Genomic DNA, 19,170 nt, shown 5'->3' on the forward strand with positions numbered 1-19,170 from the left:
TTGACATATTTTTATTAGTTAGCCGAAACGCCATATTGTTATAATTATGATTATTATAATTAATATTATTATAATTGCTCAATTAGTGTTTCAAGAAGATTCCAAATATTTGCTTAAAAAAATCCTCGGCGGAGTTTTAATTAATCATTTTATTATCTACTGATAATATTACAGAATTGTTTTTACGTGGTGTGTAAAGTGAATTTTAAATTGTTTTATTCTCATGTTACAAGATTGACTAGTGAATGTTTAAGAAATTCGAATAAATTGTCTGTTTGAAAAAAATTTTGCAAGTTCGACACAAATATTATACAGAGTTACAAAATAAGTTTTGACCATTTTTCTATATGTCTTCAGAATCATTAATTTTAAACGTCCCTGTATACTATAGAATACAACGCTTTCGTAAACCATCACCAAAATTGCAGCCTTGTGTGAGTTCAAATGGGTAGTCAATTGGTAGTTAAAGTTTTAGTGACATCATATTTTGAAGAAAAAAAATGAACAATAATTAATATGTTGAAAAATGCACTATAGGCCATTTTATATAACGATATTGAAATATGTTATTGTAAACGGTATATAACCAACAAAAGAAAGTCTCTTTTTTTCATGTATGTATTGATCAACAAGGTATTTTCAAGAAGTATTATTTACATGTACATATTAAAGTTAATACGTGTATATATTGTGTACATACAGCTATTTTTTTAAAAACTTAGATTATTATAAATTTTATTTAATAGAAATATTTAAGTAATATATTTTTATTGATGTGATCATACTTGATCACAATGATACATAATGTCTAAACAATTTCAATAATAATAAATAATCAACAAGTAATTTAAATAATAATGTAAAAAAAGCAAACAGCGAAAACATTGTCCTATTTATATAAATAAGCAAGAGAAAGACAACAATGCCCATTAGTAGACGACTTTTTTTTTAGTGTATAATTTGCCCCACTTTTTCATCACACGAGCCCTGGTATTAACTATTGACAAGTACTATTTACCATTGCCTCGGTAGTTTTGGAAAATACGACCAACGTAAGCTTGTAAGCTCGGACCTACAACGAATGTGTCATTTGAGCCCGTTATATTTCATACCAATCTCTGTTAATTATTAAATTCCCGATATCATTCTCTCTTCTCTTCTTTTTTTCAGATAACCCGCACTGGCTCTAACTAATTAGATGACTTTATCTTTCCATTAACGTTATATCTAAGTTGCGCAGATAATTCCTCCACCGACATGAAAATTACATTTACTGCATTACTTTAAAATCTCCCTTAGATAAGCTGTCTGAGGCGAACTATGGACAAACGCGATTACAGATGTTGCTAATATCTTCCTTTACGTATGATGTTATTAATTTACGAGGTAGCGGATTGCTACGGGTATAAATACGGCGGTTCACGGACGTCAATAAACTGGTCACACGGTTAATTGTAATATTTTATACGAAATTGTTAAACGATTTTCTAAATTCATTGATTCGTAAATAAAATAGATGTAAATACATATTTAAAATAAATATGTTACTAAACTTTATCATTTCTCCAAGCGATGTGAGTCAAAGGCAACTCAGAAAGACTAACCGAAATTTAACAATACTTGTAAAGCCAAAGTCAAAAAAGAAATACGAACGGAAATCAGTATTCAAAAACCGGGCGAATTTTTATCACATGTAAGAAGAAGAGAAACTGTTATTTTCAGAACTTTTAATTAGGATAAAATTTTATTGCGTCAAGAAAATGTTGTCGTTTTGTGATATTCGACAAAACTAAACTTGCGTGCATATAAATCGATCCATTGTGAACTTTTGACTCAAATTTCATTTTTTTTTTTAGAATCTACGATCAGATAAAAAAATATGCTATTTGTAAGCCAATTTAATATGCTTTAATACGAGTTTAAATTAATTAAAATTTATTTCTGCTTTTTAGGTTTAGCATAGTAAAATAACTGCACGAGTCAAATTAACTGTTTTTTATTACTAAAAACAAATAGGATTATTGGCAATTAGCAACTCAACACTTATTTTTTAATAATGTGTATGATCCCCTCTTGGCCTAATAACATCTCTTACTCGATTAGGCATACATCTAATCAAGTTCGCTATTGTTTTTTGTGGAATGTTAAGCCACTCTTCCTCTACTGCAACGATAAGCTCTTTGATTGAGGTCGGGGTACGAAGTCTAGCTCGAATTCTCCGTTTTAGCTCATCATGCAGGAACCACCTCCATAAGGGCTCCGCTCTTCATTGCGACATTCTGCAAATCGCTCCTCTGGTCTTCGGTACACTTTTTTTCGTCGGTAACTACCGAAAAGGCATCTTCTGGTCTCATCTGAGAACAGCGTAGGCGTGCTTGTCGATAAACTGTAGTAAGTTTTGGACCAATTGCGGATATTTTTAGAGTAAGGTTATTTTTCTTCATTAAGATGACGATTTCTTATTATTGTTGACACAATAAAGCGCTCATTACGAGCCGTTGTAGTCCGCGTTCTGTATATTGGAATACTCTTCGAACTGCGGTGCGTGTCATATCCAGTTGTCGAGCAACAACTCGCGGGCGAAGTCCACTTTCGATTGAAGCAATAACTTCAGCGGCTTTTTGCGGTGTAGTGCGCAACAAGATACACAATTAAACGCTGTCCAAATGATTAAAAACGAACAATGTGAAAATTCCTGTTGCAAAGGCTATAACAAATTAGTTACTATCACTATAACTACTGCATGAACACGTTTCATTTCTTTAAGCGTATCTACGCATATAAAAGATCCGCACTCTAGACAAACTTAAACTCATAATAAAGCATATTAAATTGTCTTCCAAATAGCATGTTTATTTTTTGGGTCAGATGAATAGTTTCAAGTCAAAAGTCAAAAATTTACAGTGGACCGATTTCTATGCACGCAAGTTTATTTCACGAGGAAAACCCAGTGAACAGTTGCTCCAAGATATTAAATTTATTTATTTGTTAACAAAATTAAATATATTTACAAGTTTTATTAGTAATATTATAGCGGTTCCATTCGTTTCTGCCAAAGCATAATTTTGTATGATTGTCCTCTAGCATTTCGAAAGTTAAGTTCTGAGATTTTCGACTGCTGATTTGGTTTCCACATTAACTTGTTAGCGACTCTTTACAGTCTTCACCATTGCCGATATGCCGTCATAGATTTTTCAAGTGTAAAATTTTAATTTTAATTGACTGTTATCCAACTGGCAAACATATCCTTGTGACAGACTGTCATAGTTTTATTGCTGAAATCCACTCGTAGACACAATTTTTGTTCATAGGGAACGGGGCGTTATGACTTTTTACCAGTAAAAAACTTAGCTATATATAAACTTGTTCTACTTTAGCTAGCACAAAGAGTAACTAAGAAAGATTGAGGAAACGAATCGTTATCTAGCGTTTTCAAAAAAGAAATACATATGCAGGAAGCCAGGATATTTTGGTTAGTTTTTTTTTATAAATTTGTTTAAGTACCAGGTGTAGCTAAAGGACTGCGTTATTTAAAATGGCAAATATATAAAATCATAATCGTTACCGAATCTTAACAATAGTTAGCAAGTCTTAATAAAAACATTAGTAACAAACTTGATTTCAAAAATAATTGTAACTGAAAGCTATCAATTGCTGATTGCTTTCAAGCTCCTTCAAAAAGTAAATATTTAAAATATATATGTAATACAAGAGATGTAAGATCACTCCACTTTTTCAATTTGGAATCAAAAATTACTTTTTTATTTAACCCGTATATTTTTAATTTTCTAAAAATTTCAAATATGGGTGAGATGGTTTACAAATCGACTCACGATAGGAAACAAAAATAATTCAAATCGTATTTAAAATTTAACTTACCTAACCAATTAAAAAACTTGACCACTAAACGATTTGGGATTAGCTAAAAATAAATCTGATACGACTCCTGTACATCCGAAAAATGTCCCTTTTGCCTGCGTGCAGCGAGCGGTGATAAAATATATAGGCGTTACACCAACCACGTGTACGCGTATACGTGGCAGTGCGTTTCTGTGTGTGTGCGTTTGTGTGTGTGTGTGTGTTTCGAGATTAAAATCGCCGGAGCCCAGCCTCTTAATTGCCTATGAGGGAATTGAGAACACACGGTAGATGTTAAAGAAGAAGAAATTCGTGTTGCTCGTTAGTTGGAATGTTTGTAAACAATGCAGTTTCTACGTTTGCACCGGCATTGTACTTGGATTGTGGTGCCGTTTAATTTTTGTTTCGCCCGTTATCTGATAATCAGATTCTGTAATCTGGTTAGGTTTATTATCGATTGTTTTGTTGTTTCGTCCGATAAGAGCCGAAATTAGCACACGGATATGTAAATAATATATATTATTAGTTCCCTATCGGGGGCAGGTTAAAGACTGAACAGTATTTTATATAAGCTGCAAAACTATTTATTGAGCTAGAGCATCGTTCACTTTAGAAATAGATATTAAATATTTTTTTAATAATCTAGTTTGTGGAACAATGAAACAATTCTTTTTTTGTTCGTAAGCGTATTACACCATTTTTCAATTTCGAATTCAAGCTCTTACGCACGACACTGTTACAGCTTAAATGTAGATTGAAAAATTGACTTTCGGCACACACCGACCGAATATTACTGCAAAATTATTGACTAATTTCTTTTGATTTTTTTTTACGTATTTTCCTTAGAATATACTTTTCAAATAAAATACGTATGAAAATCCTATGGCATAAATATTCTGAGGTAATATTTTTTTTTGCAATTGAAATATAAATTTGTTTTTAAATTACTGGAAAGACAATTCAAAACTTGACTCACCGACTAAATATGATCTTGGCATATATTAGAATTATTTAAACAATCTCGTTGAAATTTCAGAAGGGCTCGTTTTTTTTAATGTTACTGCAATAATCTAAGTAGTTAAACTTTAGCATTACCAAACTAGTACGATAATAGTAAAATTCATAATTTAATAACTTTTTATTTACTTATTTTTTCATACGCCCTTCTGATATGAGGGTCCTGATATGTTTTTAAGCAACTTCAAGCATACTTAATCCTTTCACATGAGCACTACCCCAAAGACCACTACTTGATTCTAATAACATTAATTATACAAATATTTTAATTTGTTCTATTGCACGTAGGACATCAATTCGCGATCCATTGTAATCGACCTCATCAACGAACACCCAGTTCCCACGGGTTAATGGAACTTCGAAGCACGAACCAATTCTCATAGTCTCCGTACGATCGAAAAAAAAACGGAAACGGTTTAAAAACTTGGGTACTCGACACCCGATTAGAATCAAAGTTAGAGTCCGTTCTAGCTATTGCGCTATTCGGGCATCCGTCATTATGATATATCGCGGCCAAAGGTGTATCTTAAGGGCGCTGACAGTTTCGCGTGGGTACAGTTGACGGACTGCTTCATTACCGCGAACATGCCCGACCCGTGTATCCGTCTGTCCTTATCGGAAGTTCGCCATTTGTATAGGTTGCTTCGCCGTAAATCTCGAAGTCTTCTCAAAACGATCGCATCGCGGTTCTTGGTATTCGAAACGGTGAAGATTGCCAAGAGAATCACGCGTTCGGCGACCCGTCCAAAGATGGCTAGGCGCGATTTGCAAATGGACGCCGCAAACCGACCAAACCATTTCAATCGCATAGACGAATTTCAAAAATAGCATTCCATAAACTAACCAGAAAACCGTTTGCAGATATACTCCTTCTCGATTTCTCTTGCTTAGGGTACTGACTCTGTCTAACTGATGTTTTGCCAAAAATGTTGCTGGCTTGTTAAGAGCGCAGTCGGAAACTGATAGCCGATTGCTCTGCATGTACCTTAAATGCTGGCGGTAGAAAAGAGAGGGGTGAAGAGCTTCTCAGATGACCGAATCCCAAATGTTGCTTGTATAGACAAAAGTGCTAGGTGCAAGTCTAGTCGAATAAAATCTGATATCCCGTCTCGTGGTGATTGTTCGACTTGTTTCTCCGATGTATTCGTTGCCACAGCTTCACGGTATACTGTACACATTTGCTGTCACGAAATGAATTTTGTCTTCAATAGATCCTAGCTGAGATTTTAGGACAAGTAGAAAATCTTCTCCACTTCTTGATTTTATTGGGCACGTTTACCGTGGACACTCGCCCATCGCCGATGTAAAGGATCTAGTATGGATATTGTGTTTAAGGTGACCAGCAATTTTACAAAGAAATATACCAATAAAATTTTGCAAATATTTTAAGTCAATCAAACTAATTTCGTTATAAACAACAATAAAATATGTTTGTGTAAATGTTGTTTCGTGTTTACAACATTTTAGTAATTTTTTTAATTCTCGTGGGCATATAATATTGCTGCGTGCGGACACGTACGAGTGACATAGACGCGCGGCCTCTGAAGATGCCAAGTGATATTTTGGCGAAACGTCAGGCGAATGATCCTACTCCAGGGTCAAACAACGAATGGATGAACACCCGGATTACCACCAATACATATATATACTTTTGTCTCTACTTGTCCTAAAATCTCCCAATATCTATGATCGGCTAAAGATGAAACTCCTCTCTAAACAGCAGGTGTTTACCGTATTAACCTATGACAAAGAATACATCGGAGAAACAGGTCGAACAATATCAGAAAAGAGAATACAATAAAATATGTCAGACTTCGACAAATAACGACATAAGCAGTTTCTGAACGGTATGACGAGATAGAACACCGATCTAAGAAAAACTTCAAATCATCTAACATGCTAACATAAGCCGCGATACAGGTTTCTATCTCGTTCAATTAGGAATCGGTCATACGTGAAGCAATTATACTCCTCTCTCCACTCCCCTTGCCCCGACAGGTATTTAAGCTTCATGCAGAACAATCTGCCTCAGCAAGAAGGAGTCAATCCATAATCGTTCTTTGCCAAGCGTTTAAGCAATTGTTTCCTTTCTGATTCAGGCGAGGTGGAAGATTGGAACGGTTCCGACGTCGCATCATCAGAGGGTAGTGGTACCGCAAGCAACATGGTTACCGCAACCGAAGCGGTACCGAAAAGAAGCGAGACGCCAGACAAACCCAATTGTCCCGACGATGACGACAGGAAAAGTCCGACGAAACCCGACCTGGACGATAAACAACCTCGGATCCGGTTAAAGGCGTCTCTTGCGACCGACCCCGCGTTACATGCTCAAAACTTGATTCCGGGTTTGCGGAACGATGTGCGTTTCCGACATGTCGTCAATTGTTTAATCGATCTAAACCGTTGCCTCGAAAATTTTAGGTGGAACCCTCCCAGTCGCAAAACAAGTACCTGGTGTCCCTCCCGCAAGCGATCCAGAGCGCTTTGGCATCCAGGGCGTTTCTTCTTCCGGTAGGTCTAAACCTGGAGGCGGTTGCAGCAGCGACGAGATCTGTCGAAGCGCCTTCGGAGCCTACTAAACCGTTACCGCCCGTTTATCAATGCAGTCCCTGTGGAATTCGCTTCTCGTCGTTAAGTACACTGGAGGCGCATCAGACGTACTACTGTTCTCACAGGCAAGTGAATTCAACTTCTGCGCTGGTATACTCGCGCCAGAAATATAGTGCTTTTACAACCGACCCCGTGATTATCTTTGCCTACTGTTTATTACTCCAAAACCGCAGTCCCTTATAGAACACCCTGCCGAGCAGACCCTTACCCGTTACCATTCTAGGACCGTCCGAGGAATTTATCTACCTACACTAACGAGCGGGATACAAGTATGTTTTCAATCTTTTTCGCCGAGCAAGTCTTGAAACATGTACATAAAAACTAAGTACAAAGTAACAAGTATTAAATATAATAATAATAAAGTATCAGCCACTTCAAAAATCGTCACCTAGTTCAATGATCAACTCCGCCACTAATAGTTCTCAATGAATATTCTCTTATTACCCGTTTTTCACAGTTAAATCAGCTTTGTAATGATATTTCAGCTACCTCTTGTCGAATTACGTTTATGGTACTATCATTTCTTTGAGATTCCATTAGCACTTGACGTTTATAAATTGCTTGGAACTAAAATTCCATTTTCTTCAAAAAAGTACGCAACAAACCTTTTTCACAACTAATGTTTAAGTCTGTCAGTACTTTTTTATGCAGTTCTTCTAGGGTTAAATCACTGTTCACTTTATAAGCGTTGTAGACTATACGTCAAATTCCTCTTGACTATCCCATTTGCAACAATTTTTCTTACTTCGGTTGACTTCGGAACTTTGGTCCTGTCATTTGTTTTTGTTGCCGCTCCTATTTCCTCTTCTGAATTTCTTATAAAATTGTAAACATTCAAAACAAGTTGTTTAGCATCCGGAGATAAATGGATCCGTTTTTTTTTATTTGCTGTGGTAGTTTCGTTTCTAAAATGATATTAGGTTCGACTACCATCTCCACTTCGTCTTCAAATTCTGCATTATTTTCCCTGTCTTCTTATAACAGGGGAATATCTGCCTCATTCCCCGGACTCCACATTTTATTTTTATCTTTATCTACCGCGAATATAATCAATCCAGTGAAAACAGCCTCGCAGGGTCAAAGCTCGAGAATCAGGTACTTACTGGAAGGATCACATTGAAATACCTCCGTAATATATACGAACATATTGCAATTTTAATTCAACTCTTAAGAACGAATTCTACTTATTCGACAATACCCCGCAGCATCAATGCTTAACCAAATTTACGTTTAAAATAAAAATTTCAAGTTTCTACAACATCTGTTGCGATGGGTTTTACCGCGGTCCTACGAAGGTCTGCGGTTAAGGTACTGTAAAATACTTAAAACGTCAAAGCAATAACTGCACTATATTTTTGGTTGTATTATATTCAATCCCCTTTACGGTTCAATTCAATTGTCAAAGAATTTCAAGCAAAATATGGAGGCGTGTAGTGAGCCTCAAAATTATTGTTGAAGTTAGCTTCCGATACCAATAATACCTACTCCGGACCCTTAGGTGTTAAAGGGCAGGACATTAGAGACTGACTCTTACCTGGCCCACCTCCACTCAAGTAGGAATAAATTATTTATCGACAGGTTTATTTATTTAAACAAATACACTGCTTGGAAAAAATCGATTATTCATACGCTAACTAAGAGCATTCTCACTGAAATATTACAGAAATTCTGTTCCTTTCCGTTTTCTAAAGGCAAATAAATTTTTAGAAACATAATTAGTTAAAATGTTTTTTTGGCAGTCCGTTTAGAAGGCACCATAAAAATGCTTTAAATTCGTCTGCAACGTCGGTAATGAATCCCTTGCCACATGGACTGTTGATCTGACTGTTTATTCACTTAAGTATATACTGCAACGCAGCAAAAAATGTTCTACCTAAACCTAAATGCAAAATTAAGTTTACAATTAGAAATGAAAACTAACCAAAACTATAAATTCCCGACCACCAATTTTACTTATGAAAATTAACAAAATAAATTAGAATCCACACTACACACTTAGAGCTTAGAGCAGAAATTCCACAGAAATCTCAAACCACAATAATTTGTTATAATTCCTTGCGACCTTAGATTTACTAGAAAACTAGAGAAGATGTTTTATTTCATTGCCTATAAAGTAGCAAGTAGATCAGCTTTAAAAAAAACACAAGTTTTCGAATAGAAAGGAAATTGGTTTGATTACGATGTAACGTATATGGGACAAAATAAACATTCAATAAATGTTCGTTTTATCACTTAGGGAAAGAATACAAAATTGAGTATTACCCGATATTATTTAGAAAGTATAGTAATTAATAATATAAGGGTTCATTAAATAGTCTAATAATAGCTCGGCCTAGTTGCTGTTCTATTAGTTGTGGGGTTTTTGTGGTAAACTCTACTCTATTTGCAGTTCACAATGGAAAAAATGTGATTTTACTTTTCTTTTTCCTAAATTGCACATTTATAATACGTTCGAGGATAACGGTACAAAAGCTAAGTTTGTCAAGGGATTTCCCTTAAGATTTTTTTTATTGATGCTCAAAGGTTGTGTGCCAATAGTCATATATGATCCAGAAACGCAGGGTTTTAAGATTCTAAGAAAACAAAAGTTTTTAAAATAATTTTAATATTATTTTTGAATTGTTTATCAAAGGCGAAGTGTTTTTTTTTTAATCTTTTTGAAGAAATACTTACTGAAAAATTAAAATATTTTCGAAAATCTAATATTTGTGTTTCATAAAATACATGTAGTTCTGCATGTATTTTTATCAGATAAAAATGCATGTATTTTTAACTGACAATTAATTGGCAGCAAGTATAATGCAGTTTTTTCGAGTTTAATTTTTTTTGTATAATTTTGATTAATTACTTATTAATATATATTAATTTATTTATTTATTATATTAATAATGATTTACCATGTCAGAAAAATCTATTATTGTATTCTCTAAAAGTAATTTCTGTACAATTCTTATAGATGTAGGGCTAACTTGGGTTATATGAAAATATAGTTTTTTTGCTGGTTGAATTATAATATCCACGGTTTTTTACACAAATTGTGTATTGGCATTGTTTATAATAGTATTTGGGAGACGAAACTTTGATCTGCAATCACTAGATTTACGATGAAGAAATTTGTGAGGCTTGACCTTTTCTATATTCTTTATTTTCTATTATAAACTTATGAACACAAACGCTTTGCGCCAATTTTCGCACACAAATTCGGGATAAAATAGCTGGCAATTTCGTCTGCCAAAATTCCTTGCAATGGCTCAGTCTTTAGTAAACATTATTAAATCCCTTTTGATCTCGCGTTTTTTTGGAACTTCGAACGCCGTGATCTCGCAACCGTAGCAATTTGGAAAATACGTCCGATATGTACTTTTTAACTTTTTTAACTGCTCCGATTCACGTATTTTAGGATAAACAAGGTTGACGAGGATTCGAAAGCGTCGGCGAGCGGTGCGGTCGATTCAAGTGGAAATCAATCGGACGCCGACTGTTCCGAACCATCAAACAAGAGTTTGCGCAGCGGCAAACAATATACGTGCATGCACTGCTCCTATAGCGCAGACAAGAAAGTGAGCCTAAACAGGCACATGCGAATGCATACGGTATCACCCCCCGCCCCCATCGCCGGTTCTGCGACCGCGGTGGTCACCAACGGTGATACGGCTTCGTCCGATGCCCAGGATCGGTACTGTGCGGAATGTGACATTCGGTTTAGTTCATTGAAGACGTATCGCGCACACAAAATACACTATTGCAATTCGAGACACGTGGTGAAATCGACAATCCCAGCCAAAACTACGTCTAGCTGTACGTCGGGTTCGTCGCCGACGTCGCCCGTAGATCCGTCAACGTGTCGGACTCCGCCATCGCCAACCTCGCAGGTTCCTCCTCCTCAACAACCTTTTTTGGCGTTACCGACCAATCCCATTATAATCGTGCCATATTCTTTGTTCCGTTCGGCCAGCGTTTTACCGGCTCTTTCCACGGCATCGGGACTACCTAATCCGGACACTCCGTGTTTCTTGCTTCCGAATGGTACCCTCGCTCCAATGACCAGTGCCATACCGCCAGCCGCGACGACGGTGCCTCAGCCGGAAGTACTAAAGTCGGTAAACAAAGCCAAAGACTTGCCGGTTAGTAATTCGTCGGCGCCGTTGGATCTCAGCGTAAGGAAAACCCCATCACCAAAAGAACTGGTAGTCGACGTATCCGACGAACACGAAAAGGAGAACCTGAAAACTCCGACGCTGTCTCCGGAGAAAATTGAATGTGAGCCTTCTATACAAGGTTCGCCGCCTTCGACGCCTGCTTCGAATGCTAACGCTTCCCCCTCCCTGAGTAACAATTCTCCCAAGAGGAAATACGAAGAAACGTCCAGAAGCAACAGTCCCAGATCTTTGCGCACTCCGAAATCCAATCCCGGCGGAACGGAGAAATCTAGAACCAGCCCGGACATCACCGTACCGACCTTCGATATCCACACCGCGTTGCATCCCCTGTTGTTCAGATCGGGAAACATACCACTGATCCCGCCCGAACTGCAGATGCGTTTATCGGATGTACCCACGTTACCACCCGTAATGCCCCAAGTGATAGTCAAGCAGGGAGTGTCCAAGTGCAAGGAGTGCAATATCGTGTTCTACAAGCACGAGAACTACGTCATACATAAAAAGCACTATTGTTCGGCTCGATCTCTCGAAGATGAAAATTCCAAAACTTCGGGGAGTCCGCCCGTAAGCCCGAGGAGCGCGGGCACCACGAGTCCCGCGGCGCAGTACCAACAGCTGATTTGCTTGGCCTGCGGGATTAAGTTTACCTCACCCGATAATCTGAACGCCCATCAGCAGTACTACTGCCTGAAGAGGAGCGAGTTGGAGGTTCGAAAATGTCTCAAATGTCGGAGCGTCATGGAACCCGGACATCAGGTGAGGTTTTGGCAAGTTTTGTTAGTACAAGGTTTCTTTGCATGATCTATCTAATGGTTTGCTGAACGTTTTAGAGTGATTTTTAGTGTTTCCTGTATCCTGTATCATAAACCCTTTAAGAAATACTTCTCAGTGGCGGAAACTCGTGTAGAGACTGGCCAATTGACCACTTCTTAATTGACCTCTTTTTTTAATTGACTAGTAAAAATATGTTTTAAATAACATCTTTGCAATTGTAGAGTGTTATCTACCACTATTACTATTCGTTACTTAACGATTTGGAGAATCCCAATAAAATATCCAGATTGCCAGAACGACGCGATGGCAACGTAACGGACAATATAAATAAATATAAATTCCATGAAATTTATATTTATTTATTTTGTGCGTTACGTCGCCGTCGCGTCGTTCTGGGAACCAAATGGAGTCGATATTTTATCGCTAAGTAACGTATCCGCACTCAAAAGAAATTGACCGGTCAATTCCACAACACTAGCGGAAACACAATAATTTTAAAAAATTATACGAAATTAATTATTGTATGAATTATTATTGTGAAAGGCATAAAGAATCGATGTAGCATTCAGGGTGTCGTATCTAAAAGGCGAAGTTTCTCAACGTTGTAATTAATTCTCAATCTTAATATAACCTGTAATATAAATGGCATTTCATTTAAAAAAGTAAGGTGAAACAATTTTTGTATTCAATTTTTTTTAATAAAACAAACTCTTTTGGAGATACAAAAAATCTCACACTAATTACTATTTGTTACAAGATTTATCCCAGGATAAGCAATTGAAGATCGTGATTTTTAAAGCTTTATTTATTAAATTTTATGAAGCGCTTAAAAATTGCTATTTGTCTATTTTTGTGTCATCTTTTCACTATCATTTATCAATTATGATTTTATAAATCAATTTATTATTATTATTTGCCTTTTATCCCAAAACTGAGTAGATAGACTTACGAAATTTTAAAATAATGGATATTACCAAATATGAAGTGGGTCCCAAAATGCCGACATTTTTTCCAACTTCCCAAACAACACACAGTTATGTTTGTTTTTTTTTGCATTTGTATTAATTTATTAAATAATCTAAGTACATTTTCCGTATTTTTAGTGTATATCACATGCAGCGGTTTCTGGTTGGAAATGTCCGTGCTGTGACGTCATTAGTGCCACGTCAAGTGCGGCGCAGAGACATATGGAAACCCATACAGGTGTAAAAGCCTATAGATGTACAATCTGTAAATATAAGGGAAACACTTTGCGAGGAATGAGAACCCACATTCGAATGCATTTTGACAAGAGATCGCCAGATTTGCAGGTTTGTAGCGGATTTAATTGGCTCGTAGCGCCGCTAATAAAAGTATATGTATTGATAGGAGGAGAAGTACATAACCTACATTCTGGATGACGAAACTTCCAATCCGGGCATGTCGGAAATGTCGATCCCTCACTCTGCCCCGTCTGATGAAAGAGCTGTATCCCCAGCGTCAGAATCTAGACCAGAAGCTTCCCACGCATGTCCTCAATGTCCGTACAGTTCTCCATATAAAGCTAACGTCATCAGACACATAAAACTTGTGCACGAGTCAACGGCCAATGAGAATATCGCTCTTAATGGGGACGAAAAAAACACAAGCAAATCTATGCCCGTATTAGACGAAGAGGAGGAAGTAATAGGTAACACAGCTAATATTCTCAATTGAACTTTTGAGGTAAAACGAATTTTACAGTTAAAAAAGAGGCAATGGAACCGGAAGTGATCATAGCCCCGGCGGAGGGCGCCTCGATTAAAGAAGAAATGGAATCTGCAGGCGATCCCAATTGCAAAAACCCTGACGCTGAGATCCTACAAGAGGCTCAGAAATCCGGCGCTAAATATTGCAAATCGTGTGATATTTACTTCAACTACTCCTCAACGTTTATAGCACATAAAAAATTTTACTGCTCCAGTCATGCCGGTGAAATTTCGGCCGCCAACGCGAGTAATAACAATAACAACAATCAGCCGTCTCGCACTGCAGAGACACCTGTGTTGTAATGGTGGAATTAAGTTGAGTGATATTTGATCTGGAAAGTGTTGAGGTTTGTGAAGTACTGTTATTTGAGGTGAATTCAGGCGAATTTTGATTTTTTTCTTTTTTGGGACTACTTATTTTATTTAGAGAGTCAGATTTATTTCAGACTCTGCTTCTATTTCACTGAAATTTTGTGTGAATTTCGACAATGTGTTTACAAAAGTAACTGTCAAAGATTCAACATTGTTAATTTATATTAAAAGGCACTATGGGCCTGAATTCACTCCAAATAGGGTAAAACGCTTGAATTTGCATTGCTACCATTCTAAAATTTTGTATACCCACATTCCATATATTTTTGAATAATATTGTTTCACAAAACTTTGGTATTCTGTGACTGAACTGTTGAATAGATTAATAATTGTTAATCTCAATTGTTTCCAACTGATAAATTGTTGATTTGGGCCAGTTAAGTATCTAATGTTATTGTATACGCATTTTTGATGTCCATGAGGCTCTATACTAGCGCAGTATAAATTAAGATTATGCAGACAATTAGTAACAGAATGTTTCTGTGCTTTAAAATCGTAATGAAATAATGTAAATGTGAATCTCCAAATTTTAAAGCACATGAAGCAATTATCAAATTGCCAAGTGATGACATGAAGAAATAATAGTTCGCAATCGCTGCCAGCAGTACAATCCACAAACTATTGAAATGGAAAAAGCGGAAGTTATGTGTTCAAAACAAATTTTTGGATATTGCAATCTGTTCCCTAAAACACTAAATACCAGTTTATTTCCGTTTCTGTTTCTTATTTACGCGAGAATTTTTATAAAACATTTAATTTAATTTTTTATCGAGAACAAGATCATTAAAATTTGAAAATATTTTATGCGGTCAACTGAACATTAAATTTCTTTTTTGGATGGATGTTAAAAAAATCTTTGATATATCCTAGGTTATATTGAAAATCAGTCAGGGTAAACTTTTGTAGTTTGTTGACTGCTGTATCCCTTTCAATTACAGGTATTACAATATGTGTATGTATAGTTATTACAATATATGTTAAAAGTGACTCTTCATGGTTAAATAAAACTAAAACTGATATTTATTTAATAATTGGTCATAAAAAAGTAAATACTTATTGCCAGTAAAGTAATATTTTCGTTATTTTATAAATTCATTATTTTTTGGTAATGAAAACGAAATATCTTGAAAATGTTATAGTAAATAATGGTGTTGCATCAAATTTAATCTAAATAATTTCATTTATAAATCAGTTTAAGAGAAACTTGTAGCAGTTAAATAAGAAATCAAAATTTGGGTTCGTTTAATCGTTATATTAGAAGGTAAAGGATAAAACGTTTATAAAATGGTTGTCTGTATAGCTAGAACTATTATTTTTTTTGCTCATATGATGTGTAAATCCCAAAATTAATAGGAATGCATTAACATGTATACCATAAAATAAAGTTAAAAAATGTGGCAATTTACCTTACATAATCCAGTATATATAAAAACATAGGATTACAGTTAAAATTAAAAGTTTAGATTTGTTTTGTATAAAGATTTATTTGTCTAGTTCTAAGTTATAAATTTGTTAAACGGAAAATATAAATATTATGCCAAAGCATTTTTTTTTCTGAAAGGTATCAAATTCACACATAATAAGGTAGGCTTCCTAAGTTTTTGTATGGTTATAATTCTCTTATAGTTGTAAAAATGAATCTATGTCCGATGTTAAAAACATCAATCTATAATGTCATTTAAACATTGTAACAGGTGATGATTACCATTCTTGGAGACAATAAAATTATTTATTTCTTAATCATTCCTTTACTACCCCTATGTTCAATATCCACAACACTTCTCATAAATTTTTGTTGAGACACATACAATTATCTAACTTTTGTTATAATTCTGTACTAAAAACATCTTTTCCTGACCCATGTGGATATATACCATTTTTCAATTTTTTACATCAAGATGTTTCTTTTTTTATGGAGTGTTACATTTCTTAGCACTCAACAGAAGCAATACTTCAAGAACAACCAAAAATACTTTCATTCAATAGAAAGAATCTCATAGAAAAATAAGGAATTTAATGAAACCCACTTTAATTTTAATTTTTTTAACCTTTAATTTAATTTTTTAATTAAGCAAATTAAACAGCTAATCACACAGCAAAGTGAAATATACTTTTATTTACAATTGAGCCTTCTTCCGAGTTTTTACAACAGAACTCGGACATCAGTGAAAATACTCATCTTCATCTATATCACTGTAATATGAATCATTCAAATTTTTTGCTTTAAAGTCCGCATACAACTTCCCATATTTTAATTTATCTGCTCTCAAATTATACCCTCCATTATCATCATATCTGGAATATACAAAATCCTCTTCACCGTCATCAGAGGAGAGATCTTCACCTAAATTAATGTTATTAACAGCTCCGATCATATCATCTTCGTTTATACTTTCTAAGTCATCTTCATCTGGGTAATCATTACGCCAATTACATTCAGCATTTGAATCATCACTGTCACCATCAGAGTCTTTTCCTTCCAAACCATTGTCTCTCATAGAACCAAATATAAACGGGTCATACTGTGAATCCATTAACGGATAAACACTAAAAACAGACAACAAAGTTACAAAAAGTTCAGTAAGTTTAAAATTAAAGAAAATATGTTAAAACTATACTCTACTCCTTGATAGTAAAAGGAGACTTTAAAATTTGTTAATATATACCTAAGTTCATCCAAGTCTGCATCTCCAAGATCGTCAGAACTAGTATAATAAAAATCATACACATATTTTGGGATAACGCTATCATTTTTATTCCTCTCTGTCGAATCATTCCTATTAAAATCAGTTTCAATATCGAAAACAGTAAATTCTGGATCTGATTTCAAGTTTTCACATTCTTCATTAATTTTTATTATCTGCCTAAAGCGGTTAACTATTTTGTATCTATTATTTCTTGATTGTTCTTTTACTTCAGTACGAAGTTTTTGCAAAATATCAATAGGTGGTTTCTTAAAGTGTTCCTTTATGTCAGCGGCCTTAGCCACATTATACTTATTTAAAAGATTTTCTATATTTTCTTCCTGTAAAATAATGATGCTATTATTAGAGCCTAGCCCCTCGGAATACCCTATCCTACTTCTGAAGTTCCCGCAAATTGTAGAACTGCGGATTTTTCTTCCTCATTTTCACCACAGCTTAATTTTCGCCTTTTACAATTTAAAATTAAAGCATTCAAAGGATCTTCGTCTAAATGACGTTTTATTCTTACAACAGCAGCCATATTGAGAGATAATTTCAGTAAATTTATAATATAAAAACTAAATAATATTTATTAAGACAAAAACGCATGGAATAAATAAGATATTAAACACAGAACAATTTAGGAACGACTGAAATCTCACCAGAAAGCATCGTTGCCAACAATGAAAATTATAAACTTTTAAACTCTGGTTTCCGAAAGAACAATGAGGCCACCATGCAATAACATTCTGAAAAAGTTAACCATATTTTAACCATAAATTTCGGGGAATTTTTACCAATCGTGTGGTAACATTGGTAATGACTCACTAAAGAGTATATCGCTAATAAAAACAGGTGATGATATCAAGAGATGTCGAATTACGTTTATTTGGAAGAAATTTATATTATTTTATTTCAATAATTCAAAAAGACATTAAAAGTATATAAGCATAATAAGTATAAATTAGGAAACATGGGAAACGAAATGTCACAATCAGCAATGGAAAGTATCCTTTTTTCAGCTAGGTACCAATGCTAATTTCACTACTTTAAAATATTTTACAATCCTTAAATAACATATTAGAACACCTATTCAATTTAAAATTCGCTGCCAAGGAATTAGAAAGGAATTCAAAAAGATGTGAAAAGGAAGAGAAACAGGAAAAAGCTAAAACAAAACAAGTGAGTTTTTTTATCAATAACTAAAAACAAGTAATTGATGTTATGCTTTTTAAATTAGGCAATTCAAAAAGGCAACATGGAAGTAGCTAGAATACATGCTGAAAATGCAATTCGGCAAAAAAACCAATCACTCAACTATCTCAGGATGGCTGCTCGTGTAGATGCAGTAGCCAGCAAAGTACAATCTGCAGTAACAACTAGAAAAGTAACAAATTCAATGGCCGGTGTTGTCAAAGCTATGGATGCAGCAATGAAAAGTATGAATTTAGAAAAGATTTCAAATGTGATGGACAAATTTGAGCAGCAATTTGAAGACTTGGGTGTACAAACAGATGTTATTGAAAACACAATGGCGCAGACAACAACCACTCTAATTCCACAAAACGATGTAGATTCTTTAATGCAACAAGTTGCAGATGAAGCAGGGTAAACTTTCAAAGTTAATGATTATATCTTCAATATTATATAAACACAATTTTTTCTTTAGCTTGGAATTAAACATGGAACTACCAGATAGGCCTGAAGGTAGCATGATTGGAAGTGCAAGTCAGGTGTCTCAAGAACAAGATGAACTCACTCAAAGGCTTGCAAAATTAAGGCAGACCGAATAAAATGATGATATAAATTTGTGGTGTGATAAATATAGTTTTATTCCCATAAAGTTTTAAGTGCTTTGTATATCTATATTATGTTGAATAAATCTCCAATTTTGTATTGTATTTGTAATTATTGTAGTGTTAATAAAGCCAGTGTATAGTTAAGTGAATAATTTAATTTATGCGCTAA

The 19,170-nt window shown here is 35.0% G+C and overlaps 3 protein-coding genes across 8 annotated transcripts in view; 2 read left to right on the forward strand and 1 right to left on the reverse strand.

Annotated features, from left to right (window-relative positions):
* LOC132696788 (zinc finger protein ush) overlaps positions 1–16,419 on the forward strand; it is a 213,301-nt gene extending 196,882 nt beyond the window's left edge. For all 6 annotated transcript variants that reach the window (XM_060661816.1, XM_060661818.1, XM_060661819.1 and 3 more), the window contains 6 exons: positions 6,975–7,234; positions 7,297–7,550; positions 10,886–12,401; positions 13,523–13,729; positions 13,788–14,088; positions 14,142–16,419. In XM_060661816.1, coding sequence (XP_060517799.1) covers positions 6,975–7,234; positions 7,297–7,550; positions 10,886–12,401; positions 13,523–13,729; positions 13,788–14,088; positions 14,142–14,449 — 2,846 coding nt within the window. In that variant the 3' untranslated portion in view covers positions 14,450–16,419. The remainder of the gene's footprint in view (positions 1–6,974; positions 7,235–7,296; positions 7,551–10,885; positions 12,402–13,522; positions 13,730–13,787; positions 14,089–14,141) is intronic.
* A 120-nt stretch (positions 16,420–16,539) lies between these two features.
* On the reverse strand, positions 16,540–17,841 carry LOC132696790 (uncharacterized). The gene is made up of 3 exons (XM_060661824.1): positions 17,600–17,841; positions 17,185–17,543; positions 16,540–17,065 (listed from the first exon to the last, which is right to left on the reverse strand). The coding sequence occupies exons 1-3, from the start codon at positions 17,741–17,743 to the stop codon at positions 16,681–16,683; spliced, it is 888 nt and encodes a 295-aa protein (XP_060517807.1). The 5' UTR covers positions 17,744–17,841; the 3' UTR covers positions 16,540–16,680.
* Positions 17,842–18,025: 184 nt separating this feature from the next.
* LOC132696662 (charged multivesicular body protein 1b) lies at positions 18,026–19,139 on the forward strand. Its single transcript, XM_060661618.1, has 4 exons — positions 18,026–18,209; positions 18,287–18,384; positions 18,443–18,810; positions 18,872–19,139. Exons 1-4 carry the CDS (start codon positions 18,176–18,178, stop codon positions 18,993–18,995), a joined length of 624 nt encoding a protein of 207 aa, XP_060517601.1. The 5' UTR covers positions 18,026–18,175; the 3' UTR covers positions 18,996–19,139.
* The last annotated feature ends 31 nt before the right edge of the window (positions 19,140–19,170 follow it).

The sequence above is a fragment of the Cylas formicarius genome, unplaced genomic scaffold (genome assembly GCF_029955315.1).
Source record: "Cylas formicarius isolate icCylForm1 unplaced genomic scaffold, icCylForm1.1 PGA_scaffold_1__22_contigs__length_36826433, whole genome shotgun sequence".
NCBI lineage: Eukaryota > Metazoa > Arthropoda > Insecta > Coleoptera > Brentidae > Cylas > Cylas formicarius.

Bases quoted from the DNA above. Each gene is read 5' to 3' on its own strand.
- LOC132696790 (XM_060661824.1), bottom strand. From the start codon at position 17,743: ATGGCTGCTGTTGTAAGAATAAAACGTCATTTAGACGAAGATCCTTTG. The intron at 17,544-17,599 runs GTAGGATAGGGT...ATTATTTTACAG, and splicing joins AATTTGCGGGAACTTCAGAA to GAAGAAAATATAGAAAATCT. The intron at 17,066-17,184 runs GTATATATTAAC...GTCTGTTTTTAG, and splicing joins GCAGACTTGGATGAACTTAG to TGTTTATCCGTTAATGGATT.
- LOC132696662 (XM_060661618.1), top strand. From the start codon at position 18,176: ATGGGAAACGAAATGTCACAATCAGCAATGGAAA. The intron at 18,385-18,442 runs GTGAGTTTTTTT...TTTTTAAATTAG, and splicing joins AAAAAGCTAAAACAAAACAA to GCAATTCAAAAAGGCAACAT. The intron at 18,811-18,871 runs GTAAACTTTCAA...TTTTTTCTTTAG, and splicing joins CAAGTTGCAGATGAAGCAGG to CTTGGAATTAAACATGGAAC.